Consider the following 14,396-nt stretch of genomic DNA (forward strand, 5'->3'; position numbering starts at 1 on the left):
GGTAAAGAGAAGACAGATACATATAGATACCAGAAAAAAGCATATACCTTGTTCAGGCTTCATAATTCTTTAAAAAAAAATCAAATCTTGTTAAAATGGGGATTCCTGAATAATTTAAACAGTTCAGGGACTGCTATTGGAGTTTTTTTTTTTTTCTCTCTCAACGCTCCGCGTCTAATGTTGTTTGCATGTATTTCCATTAGATGGCAGTCAAAGTACTGAATCACAAAACGCTGACATTGAGAAACGCTGATATTCTTCCAAATTAGCATAAAAATAAAGCCTCTGTTCCTAATCATAACAATGATCATATTGCTAATGTTTTGAAATCCAAAAGTATACTGTCTGAATTTGGTTTTAAGAGACAGACCTTTTTTTTCATGGCAATTTAAAACCCAAATCATACTTGAGGGAGATAGTAGAGGCACCAATGTGATTTGTAAGGCAAACATCTTCTCAAACATTTAGTGTGTGAGTGTGCAGATCAGACAAAGTGTCACTGTGAGACTCAGCCAAAGCTGATTCCCCTAGCAACCCCACCCCCCCCATCCCATCCCCATCTCCACCCCCCCACCCAAAATCATTGGATCTTTGGGCATTTCGAGATTGTGATTCGTCAGTGCCGGTTGTTATGGCTTGTTTTGAACAGTAATTTGTACAGAGCTAAAAGGCAACACGACTCATTACACTCCACAAAGCAGCACGGGCGAGGCAGCTGTAGAGATAAATACAGAATCTCTTTTGAAGTACCATCCTCTATCCCACGAAAGGCTGACAAACGAGACATCAGCAGCGCTCTTTGCCAGCTTGGGATTCATAAAGGGAAGGGGAAAAGATGTGCCAATTAACTGTGAGGAAGCTGCACAGGAACACGGCAACTCTCTTGCAAACCAAGCTAACAAACCAGATCTTAGTGTATCAGATTGTGAATCGGCGCACAGCGAGGTTCGGATTCACTCTCGTCATTTATAAAACGTATCATAAAAAGAGTATATATGAGGTAAGCTTTCGGTGAATGGCGTCTTACCTAGTGGTGGAACGACTTACAAAAGGTAACATTTCAAACTCAAACATCTTGACAGTTCAACATAGCAAAAAAAAGTTATTGCGTCTTTGGAGCCCCCAGCGTCATCTGAGGGAGTGAGTATATGCTAGATATTAAAATGTATCCCAACGTTTGCGAGGGCAAGGCACCGTTCGCTCCAAAACGGCTGACTCGGGCACTCCGTGTTTGGTATGAAGAACTCACATGACCGACACGTTCCCACCCGGAGCATGCGTCTGTACGTGCGCTGGCATGACCACAGCTGTGAGAGGTGTGCCAGAAGAAGTCCAAGTGCAGAGCTCACCACCACAGTACACTCAGAAGGAAAAAGGCCGTCCAACAGTCCAGGGAAGCAAAGCCGGACTGAGGCTGAGGGTCAGAGGGGTGTCGGTGGGCAAGCGTTGAGGGAGTGGGGGGTGATGGGGGTTGGAGTCCAGCCCCTGTAGTCTATGGCAGAGTGAACAGGAAGCTCTCTGTCCCCAGCACGCTGCTGCAGCTCCAGGCCAGAGCAAAATGGCGTCACAGCAAATGGGGCCGAGAGAAGGCCTTTTATTTATTTATTTTTTATGTATGTATTCCTTTCTATGGGGGTGACTTTGTCTGTCTGGAGTGAGCTCCAACTCCTCTCCTGTCTTTATGGGTGGTGCTCCGTGTGTGTGTGTGTGTGTGTGTGCGTGCGTGCATGCATGCGCAAGTGCCTAGTCCTGGGCTATGGGCCTGCTCATCATCTGGCAGCCGACTGAGACTGTGTGGCCATGATGACGTGCGAGCTCTCGCCCCGCTGCTGGTGCCGGTTCTGGTGCTGGTGAGGGTGCTGGTGAGGGTGCTGGCCCATCCCAGTCAGCACAGACATGGCCACGGCCTCGGCCGCCGCCCGCGCGCTCATCCCGTTGGGGCCGGCCGAGGGGCTGAGGGCCAGGGAGCTGTGCTGGATGACGGGGGCGGGCGAGCCCGTGGGCTCTGACGAGTCTTTCATGCTGTCCTCCGCTGCTGTGCCACAGATAGGGGGGGCAGGAGAGGGTTAAACACACACACACACACAGTCTTTTCTGTATTTCAACCCACCAACCCAACTCTGTTTTCCCCCCAACTAACCGCTTAGCCATCACAAGCTAATCAATTGAAAATTGTGAAAATTAAATCAAATCAATGAAAGGGCCTGCTGTTTTGCTGTGTTTCACCTCGTGGAGCCCTGGGTGGTGAGCTCACCTAGATATGCAGTCTTCTTCTGTAGGGTGGTGACAGGGCAGTCCTTGTGGGCCAGCAGCAACTGCTTGAGGTGAGCCACCTCGTTCCGCAACAGAGACACTTCATTCTGAGGGTGGAGTGTGTGTGTGTGTGTGTTGGGGGGGGGGGGGGGGGGGGGGGGTCATTTGCGTGTTAGCAAAGAACGACAATGTCAATACTAAGAAATAATCGAAAGGTGCATTTGATCCAAACTGTTCAATATAGCCTGGGACGAGTAGGTGTCATGGTTTGAGGCCAATGAACAGTATTTATAGACACCACAGACACGCGCGCACGCACACACACTCACCGAGAGGGAAACGTTCATGGAGTTGAGCTCCTCTGCTTTCTTCTCCAGGGAGTTGACCCACACTTTGCGTTTCTGCCGGCAGCGGGAGGCGGCCGCCCGGTTCCTCTCCAGGAAGCGCTGCCTCCGCTCGTCTGGATCGTCCTCCGCTGTCCGCCGCCGCCGCCCGCCGGTGGGCTGGGCGGGAGACACCTGAGGGCAGGAGGGGGGGGGGGGGGGGGGGGAATCCGACGAGTGCAGTTGACTGAGTGAGCTGAGCTTTACAAGGCGACCTTGCTAGAGCGCCTTGTGTGTCAGGGTGTGTGTGTGTGTTACCTGGGGCTGTGCAGGGGAGGGGGCGTCCGGGTGCTGCACCAGCAGCTGGCTCTGCTCGGCTCTCTGGGGCACCATGGGACTGTGGCCCAGAGCCATGCCCCCCAGACTGTGACCTGACTGGTGGGCCAGCGCTGCCTTCAGCCTCTACAGGACAGACACCAACCAGAGGACAACATCAACAACCCATGCAACACACGTAAAAACACAGTGTTCGGCCAGTGGGAAACTCAGGGAAAGAGAAAAGGGAGAGAAAATAATAACAAACGAGACAGAGAGAGAGAGATAGAGAGATAGAGACAGAGAGACGGTAGAACAGAGAGAGACAGAGAGCTCATCAGTCGCTCACCATCTTGGCCTCTAGGTGGATGTTGTAGCCAGAGGGAGAGTTGGAGCCACTACTGTTGCCCCCCAGGGGAGGGCCAGGGATCCCGGGAATGTTGGGCACCATACACATGGGCCGGGCCAGCTACAGACAGGACACACAGGACTTTAACAACTGCAGCTGTCACTTGTGTGGGCGGAGGGACACACTGCTTGTTGTGAGAGTAACTTAACAACAAAACCTGCTTTTGGAAGGTAAACCCCTAAGGTTAAAAGGCTAAACTTAGCAACCGTGGTTTGGATTCAGACAAACATTTGGTGTTAAATGCCAGCTCTTGTTTGTGCCTCGTGGTTCTAAACCCATGAAGAAATGTTTACGAGCCTCGACAGAGTTGTGAGTGTGTGATCACTGGAAATAAATATTCATGAAAAATCCCCACCCACAACCACAAAAAGTTTATGAAAATGTGAAAAGGGCTGAAAGTGAGGTGCGTGGTTCCTCTTTCAATGTTTATGCTCACAATCCCGCCTCTGTTGGTGTCCTGAAGTGAACTGTAATTCAAGACACAACGCGTATGCCTGAAGAGGTGACTCCTAACTCACGGATATGACGGAGGGGACGGGGCCGGGGAGGACGTTGGGGAGGTGCATCATCATGGGATAGTGACTGGTGGGAGACCTGGAGGCACAAGGAGCAGAGCAGTGCTATGGGTGACAACATCGCCATGGAGACAGGGGGTACCACACCGATCCTGGCGGTCAGCCCTTAAGGCCTCCTAAAGCATCCGTCCGAGCCCCTCGTAGCCCCGGTCGACTCACCCGAGGGTGCGATTGGAGGGGGGCGTGGGAGTGATGACCGAGGTGGGCGAGGGCATGGTGGGCTGCAGGGCGTCGAAGCCCAGGTGGAGGGGCAGAGAGCCGGGACGCACGATGGTGGGGGTGGGCGCCGAGCTGAGCGCGGGCCGCGGGGGCGTGTCCTGGGGGAGCAGGGGAACACGCAGGGGAACACAGAGGACTCAATTAGGGAATTTGCCGTCATTGGAATCTCTTGAAGAAAAACGAAATACAGCATGTGTAACAGTTCGGTTCAAAACCTATTTGATTGCGTTCGTATGTAATCAGCTGTTAAACCCAAAACAACCCAAATCAAGTCTGTGTGACCACGTCCCTCTCCTACCCCTCCCCTACCCCTCCCCTACCCCCTCCCCTACCCCCTCCCCTACCCCCTCCCCTACCCCCTCCCCTCCCCCCTCCCCTGCCCCCTCCCCTACCCCCTCCCCTACCTTTCCTCTCACCACGGACTCCCTGTTGCTGTCCGACATGCTGGACATGGAGTCTGGGCTGCCCGGGGGGGAGGAGTCCACCTCCACAAGCTCCTCCTCCTTCACCTTCACATCAGACGGCGTCTGCAGGCTCATGTCCAGGGCCACGGAGTGGGGAGCTGGGAGCTGGAGTCCGGGGGGGGGAGATGGCGTGGAAGAGAGAGACAGGACAAAGCATGGATGAGGCAATGTGCACAGGACAGACGCCGCTTCGAAGAGCTGGGTCCCTTAGCTGCATCACACACACACGCAAAAACCCCATGCCTCTCATCCATCCCCTCATCCCATTGCTCACAGGGTTCTTGGCCCTCTTGTCGTCATCCTCTTGGGCCTTGCGGAACTCCTGCTCGAAGGAACTGGCAATCTCGTTGAACAGGCCCACCTCTTCGCAGTTTTTCAGGAAGCGCGTTGGAGTAGGTGTCTGGTCTGCCAGGGTAGAGAGAGAGAGAAACAGAAATATCCTTTTTTGAAAGACGTGTTGCAGCCCATTTTCACACGTGGTAATGACCTCATGCAACAGTCTGTGGGCATGTCAGTTTGACATGAGTCAAATTCACACGACTGTGTTCACAGCCAATTCATCTTCAGAGAACGTTATCATTGTCAGACCGACGACACATTCGTTCAGCGCAACTCTACTGAAATGGCATAACAGAACACTTCCCCACCCGTCAAGGCAACCCCCAAATGATAGAAAGAGGAGAAGTTGAATATTCTTAACTCACTGGGAGACAAAGTACCTGCGATAATGACAGAGTCGGTCCTGGCAGGGCCGAATTTGAGTGTCATCTCGTGCTTGTGCTTGTGCACGGCCAGGTGGTCCTCATTGGTAAACCTCTAGAACGAGAGGAAAATGGAGGACAGATAGGGAGGGGGGGATGAGAAAAGGGATGGGGTGTGAGAGAGGAGCACAGGAACGTCAAGGTGATCATCTTCTCAGCCTGAACACTTGAGGGACAGACTTGAACCTTCACCTCCATATCGGTTTGCACTGAATCTGACAGGCAGTCTCATTGTGTTTCTAGGGATATGGAACACATGTACACTGTATCCTTACGCGTGTGACAACAAAGGGGTTTTTACCCAGTGCATCAATATCATTCAAGGCATACGCCATGTTGCTGACGGACTGCCACATGTAGGTTTACATCAAGGAAATCAGTCAAAATGGCCACTCAATGAAACTGAACTTCATTTGCATCAATAAGATCTTTAGATGACCAAAACGTTTTTGCTGTGGATGGATGTACAAAGATGTAAAGCTTTATTTTGCACCAACAAGCAAGTACATTTACATTTAGTCATTTAGCAGACGCTCTTATCCAGAGCGACTTACAGTAAGTACAGGGACATTCCCCCCGAGGCAAGTAGGGTGAAGTGCCTTGCCCAAGGACACAACGTCATTTGGCACGGCCGGGAATCGAACTGGCAACCTTCAGATTACTAGCCCGCTTCCCTAACCGCTCAGCCACCTGAATCCCTTAGCTGCCTGCTTCATTGTTATGAGTAGCAGCCTTCGCAGAATAAGAAGGCTTGATTCCTGTTTTCTGTCAGATTTAGCAAAAGCATGTGCGTGTTCTGCTTTGTGTGCGTGTGATGTCCTTGCAGTAGTGATCCAACTCTCTGTGCTACCTCCCTCCCCCTCTCCCCCTCTCCCCCTCTCCCCCTCTCCCTCTCTCCCTCCCCCTCCCCTCTTGTTAAAATGTGTGTCTGAAGTGGAGGTGAGGACACGTAGGAGGACGAGCCAAGGCTGAGGCCTTTGCAAGGCTGAGGCCTTTGCAGCCGCCGTCTCTCGCTGCCTATTTCTGGTCGCCGTGTCACAGTTACAAGTTCAGTCGTGAGAGAGCGCCGTGGAAACACAGCCAAGTGTCCACTTATTTTTAGACGGAGCGACCGGCAGCAGCATCACCAATACAAACGACTGTCTCACAGACTGGACAATCTAGCCGGGGAAGGGGGAACTGTTCTAAAAGTACATATCATGGTGTGTCAGGTACTGGAACCCTGGTCAAGCTTTAACACAGTGGATTGACAGCTATTATTAGGATGCCTTGTTGCTATTGCTAACTTGATGAAAAGGCTCTCGACAGGCAGATAGGACCTCAAGTCTTGGCATTCTGCGAGGGCCTCGACTCAACGTCCTTCGCTGGCATGCCCTACACAGACTAATGCGTCTGAATATCAAAGAGCTCATGTGAAAGGAGAAAGCGTTTCACTGATAGACGCGGTAGTCGAAGGCTTAACGTGGATTTGTAGGCAGAATCCGTGGCTTCACACTGGAAACAACATCGTTGTCAACCAACGCTTTTGGGCCCGCCTCAAAAAACCCGAGAGGCACGTGAAGCGCGAGGGCGGCGACACAAACCCCAACACTCTGCTGCGACCCCAAACACGCCGACGGTTTCCACCCGCCCCCAACCGGGGCGACCCGACCACAGACGGCGCCGAACCCAAGCGCGGCCCGTCGGTTAGCCTCAAGGTAAGCGTTCTCCAGTTCCTTTCGCTGATCCCTAAATTAATAATGCGATCCATATAAATGATAAATGGGAAGATTGTGACGTTCGCAGACGCGAGTCAGCTGGGAGAGGAAACGTGTGACTGGCAACACTGGCGGGGCGGGGCTCCGTCGGTATCGCCACAAGTTCATGGAAGGGAGAAAAGGACATCACATTCATTATTGAGGCCAGATGCATGTTGCTCTGTTGGTGGGACAGGACGGCCCTGTGGGCACCTGCTCTCAGCAGGGGGGGGGGGGGGGGGGGGGCAGGCGACGACGTAGGCTTGGGAGTCACAAAACACTTTGGGATAATCAGCAGGTAGTGTGATCACGTCGAACGCTTCCGGTGTCGACAGCCGGTCGTCGTCGTCGTGGTTATCCTTTTGTAGGCTGGATGGGATCTTATTTGCAGTATCGCAACCCCAGACAGTTTAGTAAGCCAGCCATGACGAATGTAGTCACACTCAGATCCACCCCCCCCCCCCCCACCCCATTTTTTTTTTTTTTTTTTTTGTCTAGAGTTATGAGTCTTATTTAATCTGCCAGCCAGAGCCTATAAAAGAGCCATGTTCCTGGCGTGTGTGTGTTGTCTGAAGCTTCGCTGAGTCACCTCTATGGCTCAAAACACTGTCTGCAGGAGACAGGTTGAAACAATAACTGGGCCCTGATTACTCATCTGTGAGTCACTGGCCGACACCACGGGAGCATTGTTGTTTCAGAGGAGCACGAGCTCGCACTATCAGTATGATCTGTGCCGCCGCCTCAACTCCAGTGTGTTGTTCACGAGGGCAACCAGAGAGGAACGAGAAGTGTCGACGTTAACCGCTTGTTGGCTGAACGCAAACGGTACGAAGATGAAAACGGAGGAAAAAATCCTTGTGTGATTTCATGAAGCCCGTTCAACCCAACACTATTACCAGGAAACCTCACGCGACGATGAAGAAATAAGAATCGACTGCCAATCGCAACTTGAGCTAGTCAAGGGGAAAAGGCTGCACCATAAAAAAGGGGCAATAATGATTAACAAGCAAAAGTGTCTATGTGGTTTGCGCAACATATTACATTCAACGACCACAAAGAGTACATGCATGCAGACAGACAGGCAGACCTGAAACCCAAGACAAGAGAGAGGGCTCACCTGTCCACAGCCAGGAGCGTTGCACACAAAAGGTCGGTCGTCCCCCATCTTTGCAAAGAGCTTGCAGTGTAACTGCGGAAGAGTAGAAGAGGAGAACATTGTTGGGGGGGATTTTCTTTTCGTTTATTTCGAAATCCGTTCCCGGCAGCAACAAAGCAGGGATGCTGTCGGCTCGTGGTAGCCTCGGTCGGTGTAGGAAGAAGATTCAAAAATAACCTAGGCCAAGAGGAAAACACACACACAGGCAGCGAGATGAAGTTTCCCTGGTGATACTTCCTTTACACAGAGGGCTTCTGGGCTAGCCAATGAGGTGCAGCTTGCAAAGGAGAAGGACGCTACCGTTTGCACAAGACATCTCCCGCTCTCTCTCGCTCTCTACCTCTCCACCACCCCCATCTCTAGTCTCCAAGTGCCTCTTACTCCATCTATCTTATCTATCTCTCCCTCCCACCCACCCACCCACCCACCCACCCTCCCTCCCTCCCTCCCTCCCTCCCTCCCATTCTGTTTTTCCTCGCTCAGACCGCCACTCTATATACATCCAATCCCTCTCTCTCCCCCCTCTTTACCTACTTCCAGAAGGACTATCATCTCTGATTCCACAGCTCAAATATCTGCAGCAGAACACTCTGTGACCCTCTCCTTTCCCCATAGCTCCTCACCCACTTCCTTACACTCACGCCCAACGAGAAAGAAACAAGAAACCCTATCACAGTCCCAGAACTCTGGTCCCCACAAACTGGGCTTGAAACTGTCCAGCTGGTGTGGTGTGCTCATGACGGTGTGACAGGCTACGTCCTCAGCGACGCAATCCTCCAACTGAGGACGAGCACAACGGTGTTGAGTTTGCCATCGCTAGGCTAGCTCTATGGGCTAACTGAACCGAAGGGGCTAAATGTGTAGGCAAAGTCAGTGGCCTCCCCCCTCCTCTGCTCCCTTCTCACCTCCTCTCTCTAAGCACATGCTGTTGACAAAAGCTCCATACGCACAAGCCAATGTTTGGTTTGTCCTCCTCTTGAAAGTAAAGTTGAACTTATATAACCTAAAACGGCACTGTGCTGCTTGAGCCTGACTGGCTCTACTACAACTTCTGCTAGTGAGCAGCTGCTGTATGTTGCTGTTGCGTCGGCCCTCGCTCCCTAGTTCCTCCTCCTGTTCCGCTAGCTGTTTCTCCCTTTCTCCCTCCCTCCCTCTCATTTTAGCAAACTTCCACTTGAAGATGGGTCAGGATGTTTAGAAAAATAACTTGGTCATTAAATTTACATCGGGGTGGGGGTGGGAGGGTGTTGGATAGGCAAGCATTAAAGTTTCAGCACTCCCGACTGGCTCAGGATGACGTCCGGTAAACTATTACACAACTCTGTCTCACCACTGAGAGACGACACTGAACCACCTAAACACAACACAGGCCTGCTACTCTTCTTCCCCTGGAAACAACAGCAGCTGGTATTATGTCTAATGGTGCAATGATGCTAATGAAAGGATAATTGACCTGCGGCAGGCCTAGAACCTTGCACGCAACTACCACTGTTTTACCGAAGCTTACTTGTCTGTGGTTTTTAAACCACTGCTTAACATAATCAAGTGGCACAGAGTAGGCTACTTATACCGCTGGCTGGTGGCTACATGTTTTCCAGCGCTGCAGTCTCACGGTCCCTTCCTTCCTCTCTTTCTACTTGGATGACGACAGTTGCCCTGTGCCGACACATGATTTCTGGAGAGTTCCACAGGAGCAGCTTGAAGCAGACAATCATGTGGTCGGGGGGGGGGGGGGGGGGGACGGGACAGGAACAACGCTTGTATCTTCACTCACTGCTCTATTTCTTTATTGGCAAAAAAACAAACAAAAATAATAGTAATACTCTAAAAATAAAATGATGCAGCAGCATCTTGTTTGCGTGCAAGTGGCTAATCTCTATCCCGCGGAGATAAAAGGAAGGGTTGGTGCAGACAGAGCGGTCGGGCTGCTAGGAGACCTCGGAGGAGGACCTCACAGGGTCTTCCAAAGCAGAGCCAGCAGGCTGGAGGCAGGGCCCTCACACACTGCTTCCAATCCACTGAGTCTATTTGGGCAGAGCCGTGCGAGCAGGGGCGTCTACACGCGAGATCCACCGTCGCCTCGTTATACCGTGGGTGTGGACGGGGCCGGGGAAACGGCCACATCTGGAGGGAGAGAGGCTGAGCAGACCTCGGGGGTTTACTTATGAGCAATAATAAACACATCAATTAGCAGGCTGGCGCTGAGACGAAGCACGAGCGACTGCGTGGATTCCACCCTCTCCGACAGCCGTCTGTAGTCTAACCTTTTAAAGGAGCAGCTGACTGACTTAAGATTTACCTTGACGCAGGCTGGAACCACTAATGTTATGTTACACCTGCAATGATGAAAACGCATACACGTTTCCATTTTGGTCGTGGATTTATTTTATTTTTTTATTAATATAAAGCGTCCACCTATTTGTGCCTCCATTTATCCAAGGTGACATGGAAACGTCCCAGAGGTGGCCTGGTTCCAGTCTCTCCAATGGAGTGGCCAGCGGAGTCCTGCTGTTCACTTGGATTTCTCCCACTCAGCAGGTGTAGGGGAGCGAGTCCCTGCTATAATCAGCCGCCGGCCTGCAGTGTTTGATGCGGCCTGCTAGGAAACTGACTAAACAAACCGTATTAATAGCTCCCACTGCAGCCAGGGCCATGGAATCTGAGGCTTGAGTTGCCAGAGGGTAGGGGAGACCCCACAAAGGAGAGGAAGGGAGAGAGAGAGAGAGAAAAAAAAGAAAGAGAGACAGAGAATGGGAGGGTCGTGGATTGGTATGGGGGGATCAAGGATATTTGGTGGCTTGTAAGTGAGGTGCAGGAGATCTGGGGGTTGGGTGGCTTTGATGAGGAGATCCAGGCTGCTGGGTGTGTACAACAGCCAATGTGCATTCATGTAACCAACGTTAACCTGATATTTGCAAAATGGAACAAATGAAACCCGATATACATGTCTGCCTAACTAAAATAGTAAGCTAAAGCCATGTAGAGCAGACAGAAAGCAGGACAATACAGGACCCATCTTTTATGAAATCCAGGATCACCTGCTTGTGAAAGGCAATGCCCAAAGTGTTGTTTGTTGCCCTAACTTACAAACAATAGACCATTTAACTTTGTCACACAAGTTCCAAGTTATGAACTAATGGGAAATCTGGTCAGGGCTTTTATCACCATGTGTCTGCTCTGCTACAATTACATAGGGTGGTTTTCAGACGAAGATTAAGCAAAGTCCTGGACTTGGCTACAGTGCATTTCACTGGAGAGAGATCCATTGAACTTGAATCAAATTCTTGGCTTGGAACCCAAGCCCAATGTGTAGATCATATGACATGAAATCAAAGGCCAACATTTAGTAATTCTGCCTATTTCCACCAATAAAAATGACAAGTGTTTGTCGTTGCCCGTCCAAACATATCTTCATTATAGGTTCTGTTGCTGACATTTCTTCTTTCTTTTCTTTTTTACATTGCCGTGATAGAATGAACTGCAACCCAGCGAAAATGATGACCTACATTCCCAAGGACTGTGGTGACAAGCTTAGGGATGCATAGAGGGACGTACAAGAGCTCAAATTGCATTACTCAAGATACCTCTTCCAACTTAACAGACAAAACAAATACCACTGAATACAAGCATCTTCTACGTGTCAATAATTGTAATTGCCAGCTCTTGATTGACCTCTGGAAAACAGTATACTGAACTACAATTGTTTGTCAAGGTAATGAACAAGTATATTTCCAGGTATTTCGCAAGATTAAAATATACACATTAGTTTTATCCGCAAGCAGTGATTGAACTGTCTTTCCTTCTTTTGTCAACCACACAAGTTTGATTTGTGTGGTGTTAATGCCACATAGCCAGACCTGCTTTATGTCCAAATTTGACTACACGTAGCATACATTATCTGACAATATCAACAACAAAAATACTGGCAAGGAATATTAAATTACTTTTCAATTGTACGTGTTTAAAGTTGACACCGCTGAAACTTCCAGACGCTTATTTACAAAGTTTGCATTTGATCTGCTACTGTGTTAGCAGTCAAATGTCTTCTTGCACACGAGCCAATTTAGACCCTGCCTTTTCCCGTACGAGACCGCCCCGTCTTTAAAACTATTGGTCATACGCATATCAATCAGCAATATCTTGACCCTGTATTGCTCAGTAACATGTCAATGAAATCCAACAGCAAATGTAATTGGCTAAAAGCGATTTCTGTCAAGGAATACAACTTTCCCTGCTTGCTCGCTAACAACAGGCCCCTACTGTCGGTATGGAGCATAATGTGCATACAAGTGCAGTTTGAAACCCTAGTCAACAATAATTAATTAAGCAAATGACAACAGGAGCATGGATATAGTCAGTTGGTTCTTTTGTGTCATGAATCCATATTTGTTTAATGCTGCCTAATGACGTATAAAATAATGTTATTACTTGCTAGCAAGCTCGTTAGCATCCTACTATGCAAGCTGGTAATCGAGTACGAGCGAGGCGACACTGGCACTTTTGACAAGTATTCACCTCTCAAAATACATTCCGAATATTGAAACTAACAAACAACTTCTACCAAAAAAATTATATCACTTTGTTATTCTTTGGTCTGAATTAAACACTCTGTTAATTTAAACTGTATAAAACTGTTTACAAACTCACCTTTGCGCCCTCTCTCCCTCTCTCTCCTCTCTTCTCTCCTGGAATTTGACACTCCCCTCCTCAAATCATCGCGAGGTTTTACGTCAGGGTTTTTAAACTCAGGTCTGTGTGAAATACAGTATAAAATACAGTATAACCTACAGTATAAATTTGCACAGTATTAATAATTCATGATAATAGAATGTTGGAGCACTATTAAAATTGGACTACATAATAGCGGTAGTGATAAAGGGTCACATCAAAATGTTACTCAGTCATTCCCATACCACATTATGCACAGAATATGAAACTGATAGAAATAACGCAATTCTACGACCCCGGAAGAAAATGTGACTCATAACCTCTTGACAGGCCCTTGACAATCTCTTTCTAATAGAACATGATTACATTTATACAATTATGTTTATACTCTTCAAATGCCAAAGTCTATTCATTTGAATATTCCCAAGAACAGATCTTCATATGCATTAGTCATAACAGGCAAATAACAAATGACAACTAAATTTTTTGAACAAAAGTAAAACAGAAAGTGAACTTTGCAACATAATGCCTCAGAGAAACTTCCCAATTGACGATCCTTCTAATTAAGTTTCTTGAGCCCCAGTGTTCACCCATCATGTTGATATCGAATGCTCAGCTCATTCGTTTTGTTTGCAAATTGTGTTGTTCCCATTTCGGTTTCCTGTCAAGAAGGAAACTATGTCTTTAATTATGTATCCAGTCCCTAAGATCAAGTCTTGCATAAACAGTGGCTTGGTTCCAGTGTATGGGCCTATTGTGAGGGAGGAGAAGTACACTTGTAATAATCTACCTGAAAGAGGTCTTCCATCTTGATTAAGTCTGGTTAAGTTATCAATGGGTAATCTGAATAATTATTGACTACAGCATTTTTATGGACAAAAACTATATATTATTCAGTGAATGAGGATGATTGTAACCGCTGTGTTAAAGGTTTGTTGGAAAGGGGCCTTTTCAGTGTTGTTTTAGTTTCCTTCCTGAAACTCTCAACCTTTCTTGTCTCACTGGAAATGAACGTCCTGTGTCGGGACAAGGGACAACAATGAGGCTTTGGAAATTACAACAAAAAACACATAACTCAACAAGGGTAATTGAAAAGAAGTTGGTTATAATATGCATTTAAACCAGGTGGCTGATAACTGAGAATCAAGAGAATACAATAATATGACATTTATTGAAAATGTGTGAAAGGGTTGACTGTGGTGGAGGGGGATGAGAGTATAAAAGGTTTGTGATTTGTAAGTAAAGGCTTTCCAACATTACTGAAGCCTACATTAATTCATTATGATTGCTGTCTGATATTCATGCTGATGAATCATTGACTTCTAAGTAACTCTAGCCTAGTGACACCTTCTGGACAGTTTAAGAATAAAATGTGATCAAAAATATTAACGATTAAACCTAAATTATTTAGAATATTTAATGTAAACTCAGATATGATTAACATTAAGTTGCTTTTCCTAGTTTCTTAACAAATTATTTTTTTATACATTTAATGAAGGGGAAAAAAACAATGTACA

General features: G+C 48.3%; 1 protein-coding gene across 6 annotated transcripts; it reads right to left on the reverse strand.

Annotated features, from left to right (window-relative positions):
• Positions 1 to 1,616: 1,616 nt before the first annotated feature.
• atf7a (activating transcription factor 7a) lies at positions 1,617 to 12,918 on the reverse strand. 6 transcript variants are annotated; one of them, XM_062458564.1, is made up of 12 exons: positions 12,859 to 12,918; positions 8,173 to 8,388; positions 5,278 to 5,374; positions 4,833 to 4,963; positions 4,511 to 4,663; positions 4,035 to 4,192; positions 3,819 to 3,894; positions 3,241 to 3,360; positions 2,895 to 3,038; positions 2,583 to 2,771; positions 2,255 to 2,360; positions 1,617 to 2,032 (listed from the first exon to the last, which is right to left on the reverse strand). In XM_062458564.1, exons 2-12 carry the CDS (start codon positions 8,269 to 8,271, stop codon positions 1,770 to 1,772), a joined length of 1,536 nt encoding a protein of 511 aa, XP_062314548.1. In that variant the 5' UTR covers positions 8,272 to 8,388; positions 12,859 to 12,918; the 3' UTR covers positions 1,617 to 1,769. The 6 variants fall into 6 exon arrangements, with proteins under 6 accessions (XP_062314548.1, XP_062314544.1, XP_062314543.1 ...); XM_062458560.1 differs by having other exon boundaries at positions 1,617 to 2,035; XM_062458559.1 differs by having other exon boundaries at positions 5,263 to 5,374.
• Between the last annotated feature and the right edge of the window lie 1,478 nt (positions 12,919 to 14,396).

Source organism: Osmerus eperlanus, chromosome 4 (genome assembly GCF_963692335.1).
Source record: "Osmerus eperlanus chromosome 4, fOsmEpe2.1, whole genome shotgun sequence".
NCBI classification, from domain to species: domain Eukaryota; kingdom Metazoa; phylum Chordata; class Actinopteri; order Osmeriformes; family Osmeridae; genus Osmerus; species Osmerus eperlanus.